The sequence below is a fragment of the Musca vetustissima genome, unplaced genomic scaffold, assembly GCF_032173495.1.
Source record: "Musca vetustissima isolate MV318-11 ecotype Yass unplaced genomic scaffold, APGP_CSIRO_Mvet_v1 utg7535, whole genome shotgun sequence".
NCBI lineage: Eukaryota > Metazoa > Arthropoda > Insecta > Diptera > Muscidae > Musca > Musca vetustissima.
The window spans coordinates 183386-208214 of NW_026877045.1; the positions used below are offsets into that span (position 1 = coordinate 183386).

General features: G+C 33.0%; 1 protein-coding gene across 1 annotated transcript in view; it reads left to right on the forward strand.

Annotated features, from left to right (window-relative positions):
• LOC133321541 (nicotinate phosphoribosyltransferase) overlaps positions 1 to 22061 on the forward strand; it is a 28312-nt gene extending 6251 nt beyond the window's left edge. Inside the window, exons 2-10 of the mRNA XM_061530626.1 lie at positions 5250 to 5420; positions 5482 to 5692; positions 5797 to 5924; positions 10635 to 10775; positions 10850 to 11021; positions 19531 to 19796; positions 19866 to 19992; positions 20120 to 20402; positions 21965 to 22061. Coding sequence (XP_061386610.1) covers positions 5250 to 5420; positions 5482 to 5692; positions 5797 to 5924; positions 10635 to 10775; positions 10850 to 11021; positions 19531 to 19796; positions 19866 to 19992; positions 20120 to 20402; positions 21965 to 22042 — 1577 coding nt within the window. The 3' untranslated portion in view covers positions 22043 to 22061. The remainder of the gene's footprint in view (positions 1 to 5249; positions 5421 to 5481; positions 5693 to 5796; positions 5925 to 10634; positions 10776 to 10849; positions 11022 to 19530; positions 19797 to 19865; positions 19993 to 20119; positions 20403 to 21964) is intronic.
• The last annotated feature ends 2768 nt before the right edge of the window (positions 22062 to 24829 follow it).

Below are 24829 nucleotides of genomic sequence, written 5' to 3' on the forward strand. Positions count from 1 at the left end.
TATGTATTTTTTTTGTTTTTATTTTTTGGCGGCAATTTTTGTTTTATTTTTGAATAAATAGTTAATCTATTTTTATTGTTGGTGTTTTCTTCGTGTTCTCAATTTGTTTTGTTTTGTTGTTTTTTCGAAAAGTCATTAAACATATAATAAAAAATGTTGGCGATAAGAAATCTACTCGATAATCAAACAATGCTGTTTGCCTTTTGAGGTTAATGAGAATAAAATAAAACTGCAAAAATAATATTGATAAAAACAACAACAATGTTGTGTGTCTGTCTGTGTGTTCTCACATAAATTATGATAAGTATGCAAAGTGTGGTTGTTCAATAATCATGTTTTGATAATTTGGCTTTTATTTATAACGATTAAATCATTTTAACAAATTTGAAATAAAATTCAATGACGGCATATAGTGCACTTTGGTCAGCTGGAGTGTATGTCGGGCGGATCTTTTTATATTCCCTCTATCAACAGGTGGACATTTAAATAACAAAAATCAATTGGGATTTTTATAATGGGGTTTATGGTTTATTGTTGGGCAGGAAGATTTGAAAATCAAAAATATCAAATTTATTTACTTAGCTGCCATGTTACAGAACGGTTGTTCCATAAGCCGATTGTTTCAAGCGCGACGGTCTTGTGCTCATCTCCTCCAATTTGAAAGACCACGTTCCAAAACGTTGTTTTCTACTTGGTCTTTCCATCTGATTCGTGGCCTTCCCCTTCTACGGGAACCATCAGTAGGTCCGCTTTTATATGCCTTTTGTGCTGGGGAATTCTCATTCATTCGGACAACATGGCCTAGCCATCGTAGTCGCTGCAGCTCAATACGACTGACTATATCGATGTTCGCGTATACATTGTAAAGCTCGTGGTTCATTCGACGCCGATATTCACCGTCGACGCAGATCGGCCCGTAGAGAATTTTTTCTTTTAGACACTCCAAGAGCTGCCTCATCTGCTTGCACAAGTACCCATGCTTCAGATCCATATAACAGCAGTATCTGCGTCTTGTAAAGTGTGAGTTTGGTCTGGCGGGAGGTGGCCTTATTTCTAAACTGCTTACTCAGACTATAGTATCATTTGTTGGCCATCACAATCTCCGAATTTCAAAACTGATGTCATTCGTTAGTTTGGCGGTACCAAGGTATATAAAATCCTTAACTACCTCGAAGCTGTAGTTCTCATGTTCTTCAGTTGGTCCGAGTCAACTGGACGTCATGCTCGTTGATACCATCAGCTTGGTCTTCTCGCCGTTTACTGCAAGACCCATTTTGGCAGACTCCTTATCAGTTTGTTCAAAGGTGGTTGTTACCGCTCGCAATGTTCCACCCATTATATCGATGTCATCGGCGTATGCGAGTAACATGTGTTTTTTTGGTGTACAGAGTGCCATTTCTGTTCACCTTTGCATCTCGTATGATCTTTCCCAACAGGATGTTAAAAAGACTGTCACCTTGTCTGAATCTTCGTTCGTTATTGAAGGTCTCCGATAGTCCTTTCCGACTTTAACTGCTGACATTGTGCACTTAAAGTTATCCTGCATAATTAATTTTGAATTAATTTTGCAGGAATGCCAAACGTAGACATGGCTTTAAACACCTCTGAACGGATAGGTCTATCGAATGCGGCTTTATAGTCGACGAATATGTGGTATGTGTCGATATGTTTTTTGTGGGTCTTTTCCAGGATTTGGCGCAGAGTGAAAATCTGGTCAATGGTGGATTTGCCAGATCTGAAGCCGCAATATCGTCATTGAGTAGGGAGTGGGCAATTCTTTGCCATTGTGCTTCTATACTATTATCGGGACAGGGAGTGATTTCGTCAAGCAGGGGGGTAAGTTGAGCGGATTAGGCTTCTGCTATCTGCTCGACTTTTCGACGTCGAGTTTCCGTGTTACATTAGATCGCACCTTTGCTGCTACATTAAGACAGGCCACATTGGCTGCCACCTTAGCCGAATCGATATCGATCGAACGTCTAAAACACTGGACGAATGCCTTCCTTCACAACATGGTCAAGTTGATTTCTCGTTGCTTGATCAGGCGCTCGTAAAATATGTCTTTGGTCTGCTCATCTTCGTCTTCGGTCGGAGCATGGGCGCAAATGAGAATGATGTTGAAGAACTTCGCTTTTATACGGATTATTGCAATTCCCTCCTCTACTGGAGTGAATCTGGGGAACTCGCGGCATATATCAGCTCACTATTTCAACGGGTGATGAAAATAGTTAGATGAAAGAGGGACCAAGATAAGCCTGGGCTTCGCCATGTTAAAGCCAATCAGAGCCGTTGCTTGGTATCTATCATCCCCTACGTCACCCAATACCACTATAATATATTTGATAATAAAATCATCATTGTAAAAATGCTTTTCGTAAAGTCTTTGTTCCATTTATGAAAACACTTGGTGCAATCATGTAAACATAAAAGTCGTCACAGAATAATCTCTGAATCGTGTTTAATTATCATTTTTTAATAATGACACATTTATTTCAATGTAAATAATTAAAATATTACGCCTTGCTTTTATTAGTCATATTGTAGAGCTGTAGTTGGAAATTTATATCCACAAGATATTTGTAGACTTTTATCTGTAATAAAAACCATTGGGTATTGATCGTATTGCGGCATAGAGGCTTTCACGATAACTTATAGCATCTGATTTACATATATAACCGTTTATTTTTATTTGAAGTATATTACATTTTAAAAAATTCGCTCGTCTCGTCCTCAGTTTAGAATTGCAAATGGAAATCTAACTGTCATCTATCTTGCTATCATTCAATGCATGCGGAAATTATACAATTAAGGGAACCCCCCATTCTCGATTTTTTATTTTTAAGATTTTAAATGGGCTGGTAAATGAATACCAATGCTTGTTAAGGTTTGTAACTTGGCACATATGTATTTGAAGATTTAAAAAGGAAGAAAAATAATTTACCAAAATTTTTTGTTGTTGTTTTGTTGTTGTTTTTGGGGTTCAAAGAAAAGTCCATATTTTCGATGGCGGGCATGATAACTCCTCACTGGAACATCGGAATCCGAAAATTCCAACTGTTTTAGAAAGAGGGCATGTCTGAACTAGGATTATTGACTTCGCACAACAATGAACAAAATGGCGGAACTTTGAAAAAATTTTTATGGAAAATCGCCTATTTTTTACCACAAACTAAGTTAAAAAATAAGGAAATTCTTCACCGATTAGCTTTATCCTAGTTCATACGAGAGCTACACACTCCCAGAGAAACGTGTCAAAATTTGGAACCGATTGGATTATTAGTTTTTGAGTTATCGTGCCCGCCATTCGTTTTGAGAAAAACGCATTTAAAGTTTGAGAAGCCCTTTAGCCGTCACTTGATGCTAACACAATAAATCGGCTATATCTTTAAGAGTTCTTGAGATTTTCACTTGAAATTTTGTAGGGACATTCTTGAACTAGTGTAGATTCGAATTAAATCAAAAAAAAATTTTGACCCCGAGAATGGGGGGGGGTCCCTTAAATGTAAATAATTACAATTTCCTACCCTCCACTTTCGTTGTCTATACTTGAAGTTATCGGACAAGGCAGTGTTGGATTTCCAGACAGCGACAATGATGATGATATTGACTGCTGATGAGATAACGTTTTCAATTTGAGTACTCTTTGAGATGAGAGCAATTCAAAAAAAAAAAAAAATAAATAAATAAATAAATAAAAAAACAATGTTATTCTATTCAAAATCACAATTACGTCTTAGCGATAAAATTTTTTTAATATAGGAAATAAAAACTACACAACAATTCTTCCCGCAACTAAAATGTACCTTTTGTAATCTTTTAGTACCTTTTTTCCAAACCTAATTCCAAATTTTATGATTGCGAGGTTCCCGCAAATCCATAGTTAGTACACATTAATATTAGGTTGGGGAAAAATAAATCCAGTATTTTATATGAAGTATAGGACATTATTTAACATGCTTCGGAATGTCCGATTTGGGCCAATTATGTATCGTTTTGTTATATGATTTGTTGCCCATAAAGGAAACTTCATAATGCCTCTCTCATAGAAGAGGGAGAAGAATATCGAGCTCCTTTTTGAATCCAGCTTTGTGTAAATGGTTTAAACCAGTTTTATGGTCGATTTTTAGCATCTGGGCGATATTACGGCTGAAAACATGGTCAACTTCGATCATTTCTTCTATTTATCGACATTAAACATTAATAGATTTCTTTTTCCCCAACCTAATATACATTTTCATAAGTACACACCTCAACAATCCAATAGAAACCATTTTCCCACATAAATCCAAATTGTACAAAATTTAGTACCATTTAGTAAACATGTACAAATTTCCAAAACTACATTCTTACCCCAATCCTTCTGCACTTCAACAGTAATCCTAATATCAAATTTTAGTATTTCATCTCTATCGGATCACCTAAATCCAAATTGTAACAAATTTAGTACCATATAAATACAAATTTCCATCATACAATCCAATAGAATTCTTATATCCCAATTTCAGTACCATTGGACACTTCTCAGAAATTTCCAAAACATCCCACATATTCAAAACCAAAAGCTCTATCGGATCACCTAAATCTAAATTCTGCCAAATTTAGTCCCATTTAGTACCTATAAGTACAAATTTAAAAAACAACATCTATATCCAATTCCTGCACTCCAACAGTAATCTTAATTTCGGATTCCAGCTCTATCGCATCACCTAAATCCACATTGTACCAACTTTAGTACCATTTATTACACATAAGTGTTCACTATTCTTCTTATTCTATCTCCAATTTTAGGATTCCAGCCCTAAATCTAAATTGTTTACCATTTAGTACACCCAATTTCATATTTGTCCATTGGTTCACCCAAATCCAAATTGTACTAAATTTTGTACCATTTAGTACTTTTCATACACATAAATACAAAAATCCATAAATAGCTATATATCGCAATCCTATACTTCGACGGTATTGTTGAAATTTTAGTATTCCACCTCCATTCTTTCCCCCAAATTTAAATTGTATCAAATTAAGTACCGGTTAATACTTTTCGCATACATGAGTACACATTTCTAAAACCACCTTCTTATATCTACAATCTTGATTCGCATTCCAAATTTCAAGTTTTTAGCTCTATTCGTTCATATATATATATAATTAAATCAAAATTATTTTCTTGTTTTCTTTCGATAAATATTTTCCATAAAATTACAACGTTTTTGAAATTCCAATTTAATATTCGAATTATTCTATTTCAGATTTATATCAAATCACCATGGCCTATGCCTATTGGAAATCGGGCAAAACAGACGATCATGCAGTGTTCGATTTATTTTTTCGCACCAATCCATTCCATGGTGAATTTACCATATTTGCTGGCCTGGATGAGTGTCTAAAGTTTTTGGATAGTTTTCACTACAGTGATAGTGGTGAGTATTGAATTGATAACACACAAGAAAATCCATATTTAATATTGTTTTTTCATTTCAGATATTGAATATCTAAAACAAACTCTGCCCGAAGGCACAGAAAATGAATTTTTCGATTATTTGGGAAATTTGACAGCCAAGGATGTAACCCTATATGCCATAGATGAGGGTACAGTGGCATTTCCGCGAGTGCCCATCATCAAGGTTGAAGGTCCTTTGATTATTGTACAGCTGTTGGAAACAACGCTATTGACATTAGTTAACTATGCAAGGTTTGTTATTGAGCAGGGAAGGCCTTGCTCACCAAAAACACTAAAGAAATCATTTGAAAAAATCCTCTCTCACTCCTTGTTTTTTTTCATTCTTTGCCTAACAGTTTAATGGCAACAAATGCAGCACGTTATCGCATGGTAGCCGGTAAACATGTAAACCTATTGGAATTTGGTTTAAGACGAGCTCAAGGTCCTGACGGTGGTCTATCGGCATCGAAATATTCATATATTGGTAAGTTTGACAATGAATCGATTTAATTGATTTGTTTTGTTTTCGATAGATGTGAAGGTGAGTTGGGTGAGGAGTGTTGCTTAGTTTCTTTTTTTATGGCACTAATTCTCACGTGATTGAAATCTGTTTTTTTATTTTTTTCGGGGGAAGTTCTTTTGTTTGGTTGGTGATTTGTTAGTCATGTATCAGCGTGAAAGGATAGCGTAAACAAAAAAATAGTCGTCATGTGTTAACTGTCACTTTTTTGGGTGATTGATAAATAAGGTCATGATTATCCATGGTACGGCGGTTCCATGGCATTTTATTACCAAAAAATGTTTGTGTATACTTTTTTCGAGGTCGATGTGATAATTGTTATTTTTTTAAGGAAAAACAATAAGTCGCCACTTTATTGTACTTCATAAAATGTTATTTTGAAACTTTTTTCTTCATTACTGACTACAATAAATCTGCATATGTAGTAAATACCTCCAAAACTATCGATGTTTATGTAGGAATAACATTTTGTGCAATCAATTGTATTACTGCATTTTATGAGGGTGGTGTCAATGGGAAAAATATTCTTCAGAAAATTTTTATTCACCGAACACAAGTTATCTGTTAACCCCTAAAATATGGATTTATATGAGAGATGTATACAATATAAGCTGTGGTTAAGATAAGTTTGCCCTCCTGCTGATAAGGTCTATAATAGTGAATTTTAGGACAGTGACCTCAATGGAAAAAATATTCTACATCAAAATGCTCTATATGTCACCGAACACAACAAATCGGTTTAGGTAGTGTAAACCCTTAAAATATCGATATATATATATATGTGCAATATAAACTATTGATATTACAGCTTTGCGCTCCTTCCAGCTTGGTGCCCTATATGGCCTATAATATTGCATTTTAGGGCCTTGGTGACAATGGAAAACATATTCTACACTAAATTTCACCATAGGTCACTGACCTAAAATAGCCCTAAATATCGGTGTATATTTAGGAATGCAATTTTGTAAAATTAGTTTTGTTATACTTTCTCATTAGAGCCGATCTGCCCTTCAATACTTCATTTTATGTGACAGGTGTCAATGGAAAAAATATTCCACACTAAATTTCACCATAGGTCACCGGTCACAAAAAAAATCTGTATATATAGTATATACTCAAGAAAAATCGGTTTTTATATAGAAAAAAAAAAAAACATTTTGTACAATTGCAATTTTTATTCTTTCACTTTCGAGACGATATTACCAACAATACTTCATTTTAGAGCAAAGGTCTCAATGGAAAAAATATTCTACCTAAAATTCATGAAATCTGTATAGGTAGTCTAAAACCCTAAAATATCGGTATATGTGAGAGGTATATACAATAGGAATTATTGTTCATTGAATTTTGCACTCCTTCCAGTTTGGTGCCCTATACGGCCTATAATGCCCTATATATCCCTACGGTCAATAACCAAAAAAGTATACGTAGATCAATAACCGTGGTACATTTGTACCCATCCAATGATAACTCTGTAACTCATTAAAAAATTGGACAATCGTGAGGTTTTTTGTTTTAAATTAGTCTATACTGATCTGATCTAGATGTAGGAACATTAAAATAATATATATTTAAATCCATTCTTAAATGATAATCTATCTAAAACAATCATTGTAAATTCGTTATAGGTTTCAAATGGGTTTAGCTTTTTTAGTTATTTTTTTATTGGGATCTTATTTAGGTATTCCTCAACCCCTCTGCAAATTTTTGTGGCCCTAGACAACATGGGGCCATAGGGGCGACTCGTGGAAATCTGAAACTACCTTGGTTTTCCTTTGGTATACAGCTCGGTGACGATATGGCCTATAATAGTGTATTTTGGGACAGTGGTGTCAATGGAAAAAATGTTCTACATCAAATTTCACCATAGGTCACCAGCGTCAAGAAATCTGTATGTGCAGAATATAGCCCAAAAATATCGGTGTATATTTAGTAATACAATTTTTTAAAATTAGTTTTTGTGTCAAGGACAAAAATAATGTACATCGAATTTCACTATAGGTCACCGACCACAAGAAATGTGTATATATACACATACCCTCTAAAATGCCTATTAATATTTATTCGATTATTTTATAATGAAAAAATATTGGCGATTTTCTGCAAAATATTTGCCCTAAAACCTACTACCGATTAATAGTTCCACCCGTTATGGGTATGGTTTTACCCATTATTATTAATGACAATCCATAAAATAATAGAAAAAATAGATATTAAGAAATATCCATGAATCTATCACCTTAAATATTATTCAACTAATGGAATGCGGCGGGAGCAAAGGTGTTTTCTACACCTTTGACAACAATGTCATATCAAGAAGCTCCAACTGCTGAAGCCGACAACAACAAAACAATAAAAATACAACTTTTCTTTTTTTTTTGCTTGATATAATTTATGGAGCCGCAACGATTAACGATAGACAGACATGCATGCAATCAACATTACATTCCTTGGTAATATTCAAAAAATAAAATACAAAATTTTCTGTTTTTTCGAACTCCATAAAGTAACATGGCAATTATCCTCTATTCTCAATGGGTATTTAAAATTTCAAAAATGTTTTTTTTTTAAATTCTTTTCGAATTGTTTTTGGGGTAATTCCCTAGGATATTTAAAGTTTGAAAAATGTGGGTGGGTGGTTGGATTGGGAGTTTTGAGTGACTGCCTAACTTTGCCCCCCAAAGAACAAAAACTTTTCTTACAATATCCTACCGGTCTACTATGACACATGGATTTTGTGAGGGTGTGTGTGTATGCACCACATTTTTTATATGTAAATGTGTTCTTTGTTGTTGTTGTTTACTTTTTTCCACGCTTGGTTGAGTGTGAAGCTCCCTTATGTGTTAAGATGACGTTTTACGTTTCAATTTGGTACCATCCTGTGCTAGGATGTTTTTTTCTTTATTGTTTGACTGACTGTTAGTCTTTTCGATGATTTTTAATGATTGCGCAAATGTGTTCACTTCTTTTGATATAACACATCGTAAATCATTGGCACTTAGAGCCTACCTAACGACCATACTGTTGCCTGGCTGACTACAGGTGAAGTCATCCACGTAAAAGTAGTTTGTTGGAGTTTTGGAATTTCCCTTTAATAGCAAATTGTTTTAATATTTTTTTAAATTGCCGGCAATATCCTTAAATGGGAATTTTTAACGGCAACTGCATAGTTTTGTCATCGAGAACAACTGTAACCGGTAATTACAGGTGCAATAGCAGTAGAGCTAATTGTTTATAATTATAATTAAAGAAAGAAACATTTTTATGGAAATAATATTCTAAATAAAATTTCACTATAGGTTACCGACAACCAGAAATCGATATATATATAGTATATATCATTAAAATAGCGGTGTATTATAGGTACACTTTTTTAATTAATTTTATTTTTTTTTCTCATTGGAGAGGAAATGTCCAATAATTTTAAATTTTAGGGGGAAGTTGTCGATGGAATAAATATTCTACATCAAATTTCACTATAGGCCACCGAACACAAGAAATCAGTATATCTAGTATATACCCCTAAAACATCGACATATATGTGAGAATATACAAAATAAAGATTTGAGATGCTAATTTTATACTTATTTCACGTGGTGGCCGATATGCTCTATAATACTTCATTTTTGGGGGATAAAGTCAAGAGAAAAAATATTCTACATCAAACTTCACTCGAGGTCAACGACCAGCAGAAATTTATATATACTATATATACCGCGTAAAATATCGATTTATATATGGAATAAAATTTCATGTTATTAATTTTGTAATTCTGACATTTTGATGACGATATGTCCTACAATAATTAATTTTAGGGGGATGAAGTCAAGGGAAAAAATATTCTACACCAAATTTCACTATATGTCACCGAACACAAGAAATCGGTGTATATAGTATATCCCCCTTAAATATCGGTATATATGTACGAAATATAAAATGTAATAGTTTGCACTTCTTCAAAATTGGTGACTATATGTCCAACAATACTGCGTTTTAGGGGCATGGTGTTAAGGAAAAAAATAATCGACATCAAATTTCACTATAGGTTACCGAACACCAGAAATCTGTACATATAGTCTATACCTTAAAAATATCGGTATATGTGTAGGAATAACTTTTTGTGTAATTAATTATATTATTATTTCACGTTGTTGGCGATATGTCCTATAACACCTCATTTTAGGGCAATATTGTCAATGGAAAAAATATTCTACCCCAAATTTCACAATGGGTCTTGGAACACAAGAAATCGGTATATATAGTATATATCCCTAAAATATTGGTATATGTGTGAGAAATATGAAATACAAACGTTTGTGAAGAAAAGGTTGCATTTCTTCAAAATTGGTGACTATAGGTCTAACAATGCTGCATCTTAAGGGAATGGTGTCAATGGGGAAAATATTCTACATCAAATTTCACCACAAGAAATCTCTATATATAGTATATACCGCTTAAATATGAAAGATAAAATATTGTTTGGTTAAAAATGTCCCTCTACCACATGTTTGTTTTCTTTTCATTCTGGGGGTTGGGTTTAATGGAAAACTTATTCTAATTTTTTTATTCTACCCAGGTCTATTTACACAAAAATTATTCTATTTTAAAGCACTCTTAAAAACTATTTAAATTTATTTGTTTAATATTTAATTGTATTCCTTTAATTTTTTCCAGGTGGTTTTGATGGCACCTCTAACGTTTTGGCTGGTAAATTGTTCAATATACCCGTTAAGGGTACACATGCTCATGCCTATATTACATCATTTTCGGGTATTGGTGAGCTGAAGACACGCCTGCTGAAACATAAAAGCACAGGTAAAGAAAATCACATCAATTTATTGAAAAAATTTCTCAAACTCTCATTCTTTTCCCTCTCTCTCTCCGTCTAGGTGTCACCGGTGACCTTTTGGAATTAGCTGTACAATATCGGCAGGCATTATCCCAGCTGCTTGATGTCTCCATGGAAGAATCATCCGAAGGCGAATTGGCCGCAATGGTATCATATGCCATTGCATTTCCCGATGGATTTATGGCTCTAGTCGATACGTACGATGTTAAGAGGTATTTCGCTTTTAGGCAAACTCTCTCGGAACAAAAAAGAATTTAGCATTTTTGTTATTTATTTTTGTTTGTGTGATCAAATTTTACTCCTCTTCCTACCTCCCCCTCCGTTAAAGCTAATAATGATATCCATATATACAGTTTTTGGAACAAAAAACAACAATATTGCACATCTTATCTAGCGTTTGATATATCATAGTGTTATTAACAACAGCTACTACTACAAACATTTTAAGTAATTGATAATCGAACAGAAATTATTGTATGTGTCTTTTGTCCTGTCATCATATTCGTTTTGTCCTCTGTCTTTGTACGTGTGTGTCTTCGTCTTCTTCTAACATTTGTTATCTATTACAAAACTTCATTTGTTTTAAATATTTTATTATACTCTACACCACTAGGGGTTTCGCAAACAGATATAAAAAGCAAGGCAATTTGATATCGAATTAATTTTCTAATCCACATTATGTCCTTCGAAGGTCTCAAAGGCCATCCAAGACCTCCAATAAATATTCAAGGCCTGTATGAGGCGTGAATTTTTTTAAAGAATATTTTTTCAAGGCCTACATAAGGCGTGGATTTTTTAAGAATATTTCTTTCAAGGTCTATATATGGAGTGCTTTGGATTAAAGAATATTTTTTTAAGGCCTATATAAGGCGTGGTTTGGATTAAAGAAAATTTTTTCAAGGCCTATATAAGGCGTGGATTCTTTTAAAGAAGATTTTTCAAACTTTATTAAGCCGAGGAATTTTTAAAGAATATTTTTGTTGTTTAGATTTCTTGAGAAATTGTTTATCAACGCCGCTTAGTGGTGTAGAGTATTCTTGAGTCGGTCCAACCGATTATTTTTGTTCAAAATTTAAAAAAAGGAAACCCAACAAAACATGTGTATAATATGTCTACCAACCAAAAACAACAACATCTTTTATACAAAAGAAGATTTCTTTAAAATTTAACTTCAAATTTCTGTTTCTAAAAACCAATAGCAAAAAACTTAAAAATGCCAAAAATAATGAGAATTTAAAAATAACTGCCAACACTACTAAACCAAAGACAAAAAATAAAATATCGCCGACATCAAATGCAATCGATGTTCAAAACCAAAGGCAAAAACAAACAGAATCCGCCGAACATCTCCAAGCACCAAATGATAATATTGAAAAATTATCAAATGGGTTCGCAGCAGCCACACCCGAGCCACATATAAATGGTAATGGTTTGGATATGCAAGCACTAGCAGTCTTAGCTGATTGTAATACGAATTCATATACAAATGGCAATTCAAAGCATAAAACTGACAAAAATGGCTTACGATCTCCAACAACAATTTCGTCTTCGTCACAGCCGCCATGTAACTTCAATATTCGTAACATTTGCAAAGATAACAATTCTCAAAAACAACAATCAGCATCACCACAGTCGTTATCATCGCCATTGTCGTCATCATCAACACTGCCAAAATATGTCGAGAAGTCATACAGGTAATTATTTAACTCCTGCTCCCTGCCCCACCCACCCGTAGTATTTAGACCTTTCCTCTTCTTCTTCTTCTAACTTGGAATACTTGCTCTAATAATTTTTTAATGTTCTACTTCAACTGCTTGAAGGGACGATCACAATTGAAGAGGGAATTTGTTTTGGTCTAAGGACATCATAGGCGAAACTTAAGTATTAAAAAATATTATTAAAATTAAGATGGAATTATTTCACAAATTTAATATACCCATCATCTTATGGTGGAGGGTATACAAAGAACCTAAGATAATGGCAGAATAATGGAATTAAAATTAGAAAATTTGATCCTTGGAAATCGTAGGGTTTCTATGATGTCCTTTACCAAAACATATCCCAGCTTCAATTTTATTTGATACTAATATTTGAAATAGGACAACCTCTTGATTATCTGCTCTCTATATTTTGCTAATTTATTTTTCTTTTGTATTCATACTCGTCTTCATCATCGCAGGCTATATGTCTGTCAGAAATGCTTCTACTTCTTCTTTTGCTCTATGTGCATGTTTCCTTTTATGGTCTTTTGTTTTATTTCAAATTTCATTTTTTTTAATAGTCAATATCCACATAACTTGTGTTGTATCTCGTTATTTTTATAAATATATTTTTTGTGGTTAAAGAAAATTCCATTTTTATGTAATTTTCTTTATTATTTATTGTATACATTCCCTTTTCTATTACACAAACAATTTTTGCAACAATTGGCATGAATTTTGGAATTGGTTTTGGAAAATGTTTTCAAAATTAAAAAAAAACTTTTTGTATATATTCTAGAAAATTAGTTGTTAAAAAACTCTAAATTTGATATTGGCATATATAACGTTATTAGATATATTGGGTTTATAACTCAGCTCTATGAAAAACCGAACTCTGTGTACAAAAATAAAAATGATTTTTGATTTTGTGAGAGGTAAATATTTTAAAAATATTTTGTATAATATAATTTTGTTGCATGTAATATAAAATCTTAATTACTTCCATTTTTAATAATTTTTTATTATTTTTTTTATTACACTTTTTCTTTTTTATTACAAGTTGTTTTAATATTACAAAATATTCTTTAAAAAAATCTACGACTTTGGGCATGGCCTCATAAAAAATATTCCCTACAAATCTTCGACTTTGGCTCAGACAATCGTAAAGAAAATCTACGCTTTTGGGCATGACAATCTTATAAAAAATAATCTTTAAAAATCTAGGGCCTTGACATTCTCTAAAAATATTTTTTTAAAAAGCCGTTGGCTTGACCATCTATTCTTCTATTCTACGTCTTAGGACCAGTGAATTTTTGTAAAAAAAAATATATTGTAGACATTCAAAATATCTAAAATCGATCGGGATTTTTATGTGGAGGCTATGCTAAATTGCTACCTGGCAAACATGAAATACCAAACGACAGACCCTCGGAAAGGAAATTTTGACAAGAGCCTTAAGTATACCGAAAATGTGGGCCGATATAGTTCATTCTCGAACCGGACGTTCAATTTTATTTCTCGACATCTTCCGAAGGTAGAATGATTACAACAGATGGATAAAACGGAAAATTACCTAAAATTGGTACAATTATATGGGGGCTACCCGAAAAAAATGAACCTATATTTATAATTTTTTGTGGAGAGATTTGCTACCCAATAAGAACTTAAAGTACCAAATTACAGCGAATCCGGTTGAAAAATTCTCTACAAGGAAAAAGTGGACCTATATTTATAATTTTTAGTGTAATATTTTGGTACTCCATAAGAATCCAATATACCAAATTTCAGCGAATTCGGCTGAAAAACGCGCTCAAGAACCCCAAAATACTGAAATTTTGGGGGTACCGTTATATGGGGGCTACCAGAAAAAGTGGACCTGTATTAATAATTTTTAGTGTAAAAATTTGGTAACCAATAAGAACCCAATGTACCAAATTTCAGGCGCTTAAACCCCCTAAAATATCGATAATGGGGGTACCGTTATATGGAGATTACAATTAAAAGTGGACCTATATTTACTATTTTTAATGGATAAATTTGACACCCTATACGAACCCAATGTACCAAATTTTGACGAGTTCGGTTGAAAAACGTGCCCAAGAACCCCAAAATACCGAAAATTGTGGAGTGTCCTTATATGGGAGCTATACCTAAACATGTACCGATGCAGACAAAGCATAACTCTATGCAAAAATTCGGCGATCTATCTCAATACATAACATTTTCAATCGACAGATAGCATTTTATTCGAATTTGAATTAAAAAAATGTCACAAAAAATCTGCACCTTAGGGATCTGATAATCCTCGAAAAAATACACTCTAAACCTGACCTGATTTTAACGAAATTTAGCACACATCATTCTAGACTAAATTTAATACGCTATGAACAATTTCGAATAAGCCGAAAGAAATATAGGGACTTTGGTACACCATTTCCTAAAAATCGGACGAAATTATATATGTGAGCTATATCAAAATCTGAAGCGATTTCAATGAAACTTTATATACGTCATTCTGGACTCAAATAAATACTCTACGCAGAATTTCGTCCCAATCAGACAAAACATGGGAGTTTGGTGCACAATTTTCCCCAAATCGGACGATATAATATATTGGAGATATGTATATGTAAATCTGAACCGATTTCAATGAAACTTAATACACGTCATTCTAGACATAAACACACTGGGTAGAATTTCGTCTCAATCAGACATATTTTGAGGGTTTGGTGTATCACTTACAAAAAATCGGACGAAATTATATGTGGGAGCTATATGTAAATCTGAACCGATTTTAATGAAACTTAATACACGTCATTCTAGATACCGACACCTCCGAAGAATAGTATGCTAAGTCTGAAAAGTGAGTTTTTCAGTAGAAGATTTCAAAGTATGGAAGTTTCTTTAATCGTACGTGCCATGCTAAGTACATTTTTGCTTATAACTTTGGTTTGGATTGGCCGATGATTACCAAAATTTCAATGAATTTAAATTAAGGACCGTAGTATCTAAAAACGTAAAGAACTTTAAAACATGCTAAGTCGACTTAGCATACTATGATTCGGAGGCGTCGATATAATTAAACACTCCGTGCAATAATTCGTCTCAATCGGACAAACTTTCGAAGTTTGGTGTATCATTTCACGAAACTCAACACACACCATTCTAGAGTTCATTTAGTACGCTATGCCAAATTTCGAGCAAATCGAAAGATATATAAGTACTTTGGTGCACCATTTACCTTAAATCGAACGAAAATATATATGGGAGCTATATCTAAATCTGAGCCGATTTTCCCAAAACTCACCACATATAATTCTAGACACAATTCAGTACGTTATTCAAAATTTCGTGCATATTGAACGATATTTAGAGACTTTGACGCATCATTTACCTTAAATCGGACGAAATTATATATGGGAGTTATATCTAAATCTGAACCGATTTACGCGAAGCTAAGCACACATCATTCCAGACTTAATTAAGTACGTTATGCCAAATTTCGTGCAAATCGAAACATATATAGGAACTTTGGTCGGACGAATTATATACGTCAGCTATATCCAAATCTGAACCGATTTTCACCAATTTCAATAGAGTTTGTCCTTGGGCCAAATAAATTAGCTATGCCAATTTTCATTCAATTCGGATCATAAATGCGACCTGTACTTTGTTTACAATTTAACATGGACCGTCGGACAGGCATAAATCGACTTAGAAAGTGAGTCTATGCATATTCTCAAAAGGAACGATGGGTCAATCTCGTTTCCTTTTTCTTGTCAAAAGGTACCCTGTACTGAGGTGACGGACAAAAACCCAAGTATTCGGTCCAACAATAATCGAAAAATATTTTAAAAAATTCTTTGAAAAACATTAATGATGTGGGCCGGACAATGTTAAAAAAATGATAACATTATAATTAAAAAAATAATGTTGTATATATATTTTATTTAATATTATGATTTTTAATTAATTAATTTTAATTTTGTTCCTTATTATTTTAAATAAACACTACTAATCCCTCATTGCTTTTGATTTGTTGCATTACTAATCCCATAATTAGTATCATCATTATAATTTACTTTTCATTTCCCCTTACTATTTTTACCCCTTTTTTCTTCAATTGGCTTTATTTTAAATTTGATTTGTATTTTTATTGATTTTATTATTTACCAAAAATTATTAACATTTATTCTAATTATTAAATTAGGAATGAACTCAAAAAACAATTTACCAAAAAATGTTCATTAAAAAACATCGTTTAACAAAGAAAGTAAACCCCATCCATGGCAAATCATGCTAAATGAAAATTTATTTATATATCAAAAAACAAAAAAAAAAAAACCCTATGACTTCCCGGCACTATTTTGGCAGAGGTATGTAAAACGACACAGCAGAACATCTTCAAATCATTACAAGAAAAAAAAAGAAAAAACTCAAAACTGAAATCTTCATATATAACAGAAAAAAAATTATTATCATTATATCAGTTAATACTACTACCATATTTATGTCTATGTGTGTGTTATATTTTTTATAATTATTTTTTATAATTAAAAAAACGACTATTATTTTTGTCCATTGTTCTTCCCCACCACAAAAAAAAAAAAAAATAGAACACATTTTTTGTGACCCATGTTACACTTAGAATTAAGCTTTTATAGATGGGTATAATTTTTAATATAGAAATACTTTTAATATTTTTTAAAATTCAAAAAAAAAAAAAAAAAAACTTAATCACAATTCACATTTCATTGTGTTCATTCCAATCTCTTCCATCAATCCGAACCATGCATTGAATCATTTTTTTTCATTTATTCATTGATATTTTTTAAAAAAGAAATATATGTATGACCAATATAAGTGTTCCAATTTCGTTCACAGTTTCTAGTTGAAAAAAAAAATCTTACACATTTTCTTGTTCTTAGTACAAAATGGTCCGAGAGATAACACTGCATGGCTTCTGTAAATCGAACATGTTTGAGCTGCTAGCTATTTTGCTTGGTTTTTATTTTTCTCAAATCAATTCAGTTTTAATTTTCATCACTTTTTTTAGGTTGGTATTTAAAACGATTTTAAAAATATGTTAGATACGATTTGGATAAAAAAGGATTTGAGAGGTTAGGACCGAAAATAATAGTAATTTTTTAAGTTCTATGTTCATGACCCTATATCAATTTTATTTTAAAAGTTTTTTTTAATTAGCTATCTTAAAATATTTCTTACAAAATCTACTGATAACAATGTTTAGAATAATTCTTAAATTAATTTAATTACGATAAAAACATAATCTTAAAAAAATCGACCCTTTGTTCCTGACTAACTTCGAACAAATATTCTCAACATTCAAGAAAATACTCTTACTCGAAAAAAATGTATTTAAAATTCCATGCCTTCGGCCTTATAAATTTTGGAACAATTTTCTTCAAATTTCACTTAGACAGACTTCTTAAAAAATTCAAATCTTTGTCCCCGATAAACTTCTTAAGAAATCTTCGCCTTTGGTCATGACAATTTTCAGGAAAAAATCAGGAAAAAGGTTGGCTCCATAAAAGTGCTGTGAGTGAGGGATTGAGGTCGACCATGGCATACCCTCTTACCATGGTAGGGACTTGGCAACTAAGCCTGAAAAACTTGTTGAGGCGTCCAAGTATCAACAAGGCTCCGTTCTAAAACAGTCGGAACCCTGACTGCAAACCATAGAACGCTGATAGGCACGAGGTCGAATCACACCCCAGCGTTAGGGGAGACACTTTAAGAAGGTAGTGTCCCAGACCTTTGAGATGGTTATAAAGGGGCGCCATACTCGTCTTGTCGGCTCAGTGATCATAGGCACTCGGTCATTACCTCCGAGACTCTCCCCTGAGCCCGCTTATTGTCCGCGGCTGCTTATTTGTTATACACAGTTACCCAACGAATAGTGTTGGTCTTCCCACTATACGCAAGCTGTGGGCGCGTCCGTTAGCATTCAGCTCTGCTCCTCGTAGGCGGACAGGAACCTCATGGAACATTTCAAAGCGATTAGCGCTATATTTCCGGCCTCCAGTGTGGTTATGCGTCTATATGCTTCAGGAACAAATATACACGCCATAGAATATTTTTTTTTTTAATTTTTCACACAAAAATCAGGGTCCATTTGACCCGCTAAATATTGACCGATCTTTATCAAAACAGGCATGCTTATTATTTGGTCTGATTTCCTTCTCCATGTAAGATATCGCGATGTTCGGGCCATAATTGTGGCCTCTGGAGCGACCAGAAAACCCGACAAAAATTAATTATTTGGTTCATTTCATCACATAAATTTTAACCGATTTTTACCAAAAAAAGATAGGTCTTCATTGGCCAGAACCGGTCCTACATGCAAAATTTCGTGAAGATTGGTTCATAACTGTGGCCTGTATCGTGTTTACAAATTATAATGGACAGACGGACGAACAGACATGTCTAGATCGACTCAGCTAGTCGAGACATGACGATCGGTATACTTCAAGGTGGGTCTAGGACCGTTACAAACTTTTGGAGCTGCACAAAGCTATAACATAGTTGTGTAGGGTATAAAAATATAAAAAGCCCCGATTACCATCCCTAAGTAGACCTTAAAGATATTTTTTATAAAAATCTCACTAAGTTTTTCAATGGTATTAGTTACTACCAACAGTTATTTAAAGATTTACATAAACGAAATTATTATGTTTTATAATTTTGTTATTACTTTTTTGTTCAAAATAATTAAAAATCGGATTTTAAGATTTTTAATAGCTAATTTTTATTTTACTTTTGTATGATTTTTTTAGGTACATTTTCTAGGTTAGGTTGTTTACTTATCACATTTTATTGACCCACAAACACCAAACCAACCAATCCACCCACCCACTTTGCAATGCATTTTTGTAAATAACATTTTTTATGATTTTTTTTTAAATAATTTTTTTTAACAATTTATTAATTAAAATATTTTTCCTTTTATTTTCTTTCTCCTCCTCTTTTTCCTTTATTTTTCGTCTTTTTACCCAACCAGGAGTGGCCTACTTAATTTCTCAGCCGTTGCCTTGGCCCTTAACGACTTGGGTTATCGTGCCGTGGGTGTACGCATTGATTCCGGCGATTTGGCATATCTGTCGTGCTTGGCCCGCGAAACATTCGAACGCGTTGGCGAACATTTCAAGGTGCCGTGGTTCAGTAAATTGACAATTGTTGCCTCGAATGACATAAACGAGGATACCATATTGAGTTTGAATGAACAGGGTCATAAAATTGATTGTTTCGGGATTGGTACACATTTGGGTAAGTGGTGGGAATTTAAAATAATTTTCAAAAAATATATGTTCATTGAATATCTTGTTGTTTTTGCAGTGACCTGTCAGCGACAACCGGCCCTGGGTTGTGTTTACAAATTGGTTGAAATCAATGGCCAGCCCAGAATTAAATTGAGTCAGGATGTTGAAAAGGTTACCATGCCTGGCCATAAGAATGCATTCAGGTATGTGGTGTCCTAATCTATAATTTATCTTTAACGAAACTTTCCGTGTGTGACCAAGGGGTTGCATTATTTTTGTTTTGTTTTTGTCCTTACAGTTACTAATCGCTTTTCTATTTTCCCCCTCCAGATTATACAGCGCCGATGGCCATGCTCTCATCGATTTACTGCAAAAAGTCACCGAACCACCACCAGCGGTGGGCCAAAAAGTTCTTTGCCGTCATCCGTTCCAAGAGTCAAAACGCGCCTATGTCATTCCCTCGCATGTCGAGTCATTGTATAAAATCTATTGGCAAAATGGTAAAATATGCCAGCCCTTGCCGAGATTGGAACAGGTCCGTGAACGGGTTCAAATGTCCCTGAAGACACTGAGAAATGATCATAAGCGTACATTGAATCCCACACCATATAAGGTAAAGGTACAGTTCCAAAAAAGAAAAAAAAAATCAAAAACCTCATTATGCTCGGCCGGGTCGAACTTTTTATAAATTCCATCATAAGTCTTTTGGAAATTGATCGGTTTCTATATAAGGAATTTGGAAAATCATGTCCTTTGGAAGTACCCAAAATACCGCATTACTGAAGACAAATTTTCTCAACGTTTTTATACCCTTCACCACACTGTGTACAAGGTATTATGTCTTTGTGCATGTTCGGGCTTGGCAAAAGGAAACGAGATAGACATATGGTTCTTTTTAAGAATATGTATAGAATCACTTTCTAAGTCGATTTATGCATGTCCGTCCGTCTCTCTCTCGGTTCAGATTTATATATAGCTGAAGATCAGTGGCGTGATCCGAAACTATAGTCTTCCCTGCCTTACCCTCGGCAAACAATGCCATACATTCCCACTAATAAATAGTTGTTTTTTATAAAAACAACAAACTGGGATTTAGCCTGACTATTTTGCAAAAACAAAATACAAATGGTATCCCAAATAAACCGCTAACACTACTATAGCTCCCATATATATTTTCGTTCGATTTAATGTAAATGGTGAACCAAACCCCTTCATTTCTTTTGATTTCAACGAAACTTTACATAGCGCACCCAATTGAGTCTACATTGACGTGTGTCAAGTTTTGTTCAAATCGGTTTAGATATAGCTGCCATATATATTTTCGTCCGATTTTATGTAAATGGTACACGGAAGTCCCTATATATCCTTCGATTTGCACGAAATTTGGCACAGCGTACTGAATTAAGTCTAGAACAATGTGTGTTAAATTTCGTGAAAATCGTTTCAAATTTAGATATAGCTCCCATATATATTTTCGTTCGATTTAATGTAAATGGTGTACCAAGGTCCCTATATATCTTTCGATTTGCACGAAATTTGGCATAGCGTACTGAATTAAGTCTGGAATTATGTTTGTAAAGTTTCCTGAGAATCGGTTCAGATTTAGATATTGCTCCCATATATATTTTCATCCGATTTAATGTAAATGGTGTACCAAAGTCCCTATATATCTTTCGATTTGCACGAAATTTGGCATAGCGTATCGAATTAAGTCTAGAATAATGTGTGCTAAGTTTCCTGAAAATCGGTTCAGATTTATATATAGCTCCCATATATATTTTTAATCAGTTCAGATTTAGAATAGCTCCCTTATATATTTTCATCCGATTTTATGTAAATGGTGCACCAAATGGTCTATGTTTGTTCGATTTACACGAAATTTGGTAGAGGGTTTTCAATTGAGTCTAGAATGCTGTGTGTTAAGTTTCGTTAAATTCGGTTCAGATTTCGATATAGCTCCAATATATATGTTCGTCCCATTTCATGTAATTTTTTTCAATTTTCAATGCATTGCAAATGGAATGATAACTTATGGTGGTGGTTTATAAAAAATTCATAATACATCATAAAAAATCGATTCGAAATGTATTCAATTTTTTTTATTCATTACTCATAACGTACCCAAATATTTTAAAATTGTTTCTAATGTATTCGCTATCTTTCTCTATTTTCCAGGTTGCTGTCAGCGATAATTTGTACAATTTCATTCATGATTTGTGGCTACAGAATGCTCCAATTGGTGAACTATCATGATCTATATAAGGCAATTGTCTTAAAGAAAACTATTTGGCTTCTCTGGGACTACCACCTCAAGGAGTCCGAATCCCATAAAAAAACCAACGACAATAGCTGGATATGCCGTTCAACGAACACCCTACACTATAACACTGGCTGTTAGAATTTTTAATTTCCTGTTTATTTTTTGTGTGAGATGGCATCATGGCATTGTTGTTGTTAAAACATATATTTTTTGGATAACAAACTTTTGGGCAATAAAAAAAACTTACAAGAAAATATAATTATTAAAAAAATATTTGAAACAAAAAATTTAAATTCTATTGTATGTAATTTGTAAATGTACAAATGATATTACAACATAAAACCCAATGGAGTTAAATGAAAAACAAAACTACACATATAAATATTTTTTATTTTGTTTTTAGAATTGTTAATGCTAGTAGTTATTATAATTTATAAGAATTTTTATTATTATTAATCTATCATTGTTAAATAATTTGCAAAAAAGAAAAATTGAAAACTAAAAATCATTTGAGATTTGAAAGTAAAGAGAGCAGGCAGCAATGGTTTTTTTATAGTAGAGTTATTACTTTTTAAAAATTATTATTAGTTTCTATACTATATATAACACATACATACTTAATTATAAAAAATAACGTAAATTCTAAAAATCGTATATATATTAAGAATCTAAAAAACACACATACTATGTAGTAAACAACAAATACATATTTACAATCCTAGCTACAATAAATCCTTTTTTTATTATTTTTTGTGTGAACAATGAAACTAAAATCCTCACCTATAGCTGCTTAAGTAATAACTATGTATGATAGAAAACAAAAAATGGAAAATTTATATAGACATACATATATATAAAAAATAGTACACAAATGTTATGCACAATTTAAGACACCAAATAAAATATTTTTAAATATTTTACAAAAAAACAAAAGACCTCCAAAAAAAACCCAAAATGTTTTATTTCTTTTTTTTAACAATAGAAAACAATTGATTCCACTATTTTTTTTAGTTAGACAAACCTACATACCAAACCTACGAACAATGAACAATAGAAATTTTGAAATGAAATGTGCCTTACAAATAAATACACAAGAATCTACATACATACAAATACAATGAAATAGAAAATTTAGTAAATACAATATATATCGTTCGATTTTTTGTTAGAAGTTAGTTTAGATGATTGAAAAAAAAATAAATAAATAATGGAGTAATAATGAAAATATTAAATTATCATTATATGAAAATATTAAAACCGGAATAACATAGTCCATAGTTTAGTACACGAAGACCCTGAACAGTGAATTTTAGAAAAAAAAATAACGAAATTTATGATATTGTTGTGACTAAAAATTGAGTGAGAGTGAGGTTTGATTTTGAGGAGCACACAATTTGCAATAGTTATAGATTAATATAATGTTATCCCTTTTAACGATTTCTAAGGGGTTGGGGTTCTTTACATGTGTGAGTGTAGTTCTAGGCTACTCTATAGGCGTGGATTTTTAACGAATATTTTTTAAAGGCCTACAACATGCGTGTATTTTTTAAAGAATATGTTTTCAAGGGTAAAACTAAAAGTGCATAATTAAAGGTATATCTTTTCAAGGGCCACAATATGCGGGGATTTTTAAAGACTATTTTTGGGGTGGTTTTTTAAGGAATATTTCTTTCAAGGGCTATAATAGCCATCACCACACTGTGGTACTGGGTATTATGTCTTTGTGCATTTGTTTGTAACAGACAAAAGGAAACGAGATATACACATGGTTCCTTTTGAGAATATGCATAGGATAACTTTCTGAGTCCATTTATGCATTCCGTCCGTCTGTCCGTCTGAGGATGTTAAATTGTAAACAATGTACAGGTCGCATTTATGATCCGATTTGAATGAAATTTGGCATAGCTCACTTATTTGGCCCAAGGACGAACCCTATTGAAATTGAAGAGAATCGGTTCAGATTTAGATATAGCTCCCATATATAGTTTCGTCCGGTTTAAGGTAAATCAGGCACCAACGACCCTATAAATATTTTGATTTGCATAAAATTTGACATAAAGTTCTGAATTAGGTCCAGAATGATGTGTGCCAGGTTTCGTGAAAATCGCTTCAGATTTAGATATAGCTCCCATATATAGTTTTGTCCGATTTTATGTAAATGGTGCACCAAAGCTCCTATATATCTTTCGATTTGCACGAAATTGCGCATAGTGTACTGAATTGAGGCTAGAATGTTGTGTGTCATGTTTCGAGAAAATCGGGTCAGATTTAGATATAGCTCCCATATATATGTTCGTCCGATTTAAGCTAAATGTCCCTACATATCTCTCGATTTAGCAGAGGGTCCAGAATGATATGTGATAAGTTTCGTAAAAGTCGGTTCAGACTTATATATAGCTCCTATATATATATATATATATATATATTCGTCGATTTAATGTAACTTGTGCACTAACGACCCAAAGTTTGGCCGATTGGCACACAATTGTTGTTGTTGTGCATGTTCATGGGGTTTTTTGTCCCTTTGAGATGGAAATCTGTCCCTACCATTATGTTTCGAGAAAATCGGGCTAGATTTAGATTTAAGTTGGTTCATTTTCATGTCAATATTTCTTCGAAAAGGCGACGTCTGTTAGGATACATATGTATAATATACCCAACGTGGTAAAGGGTATTATATAGTCGGTCCAGTCCGACTTTACTACTTTCCTTACTGGTTTAAAGAATACTTTCTAGAGGGCTATTATGGGCGTGAATTTTTTAAAAAAAAATATTTTTTC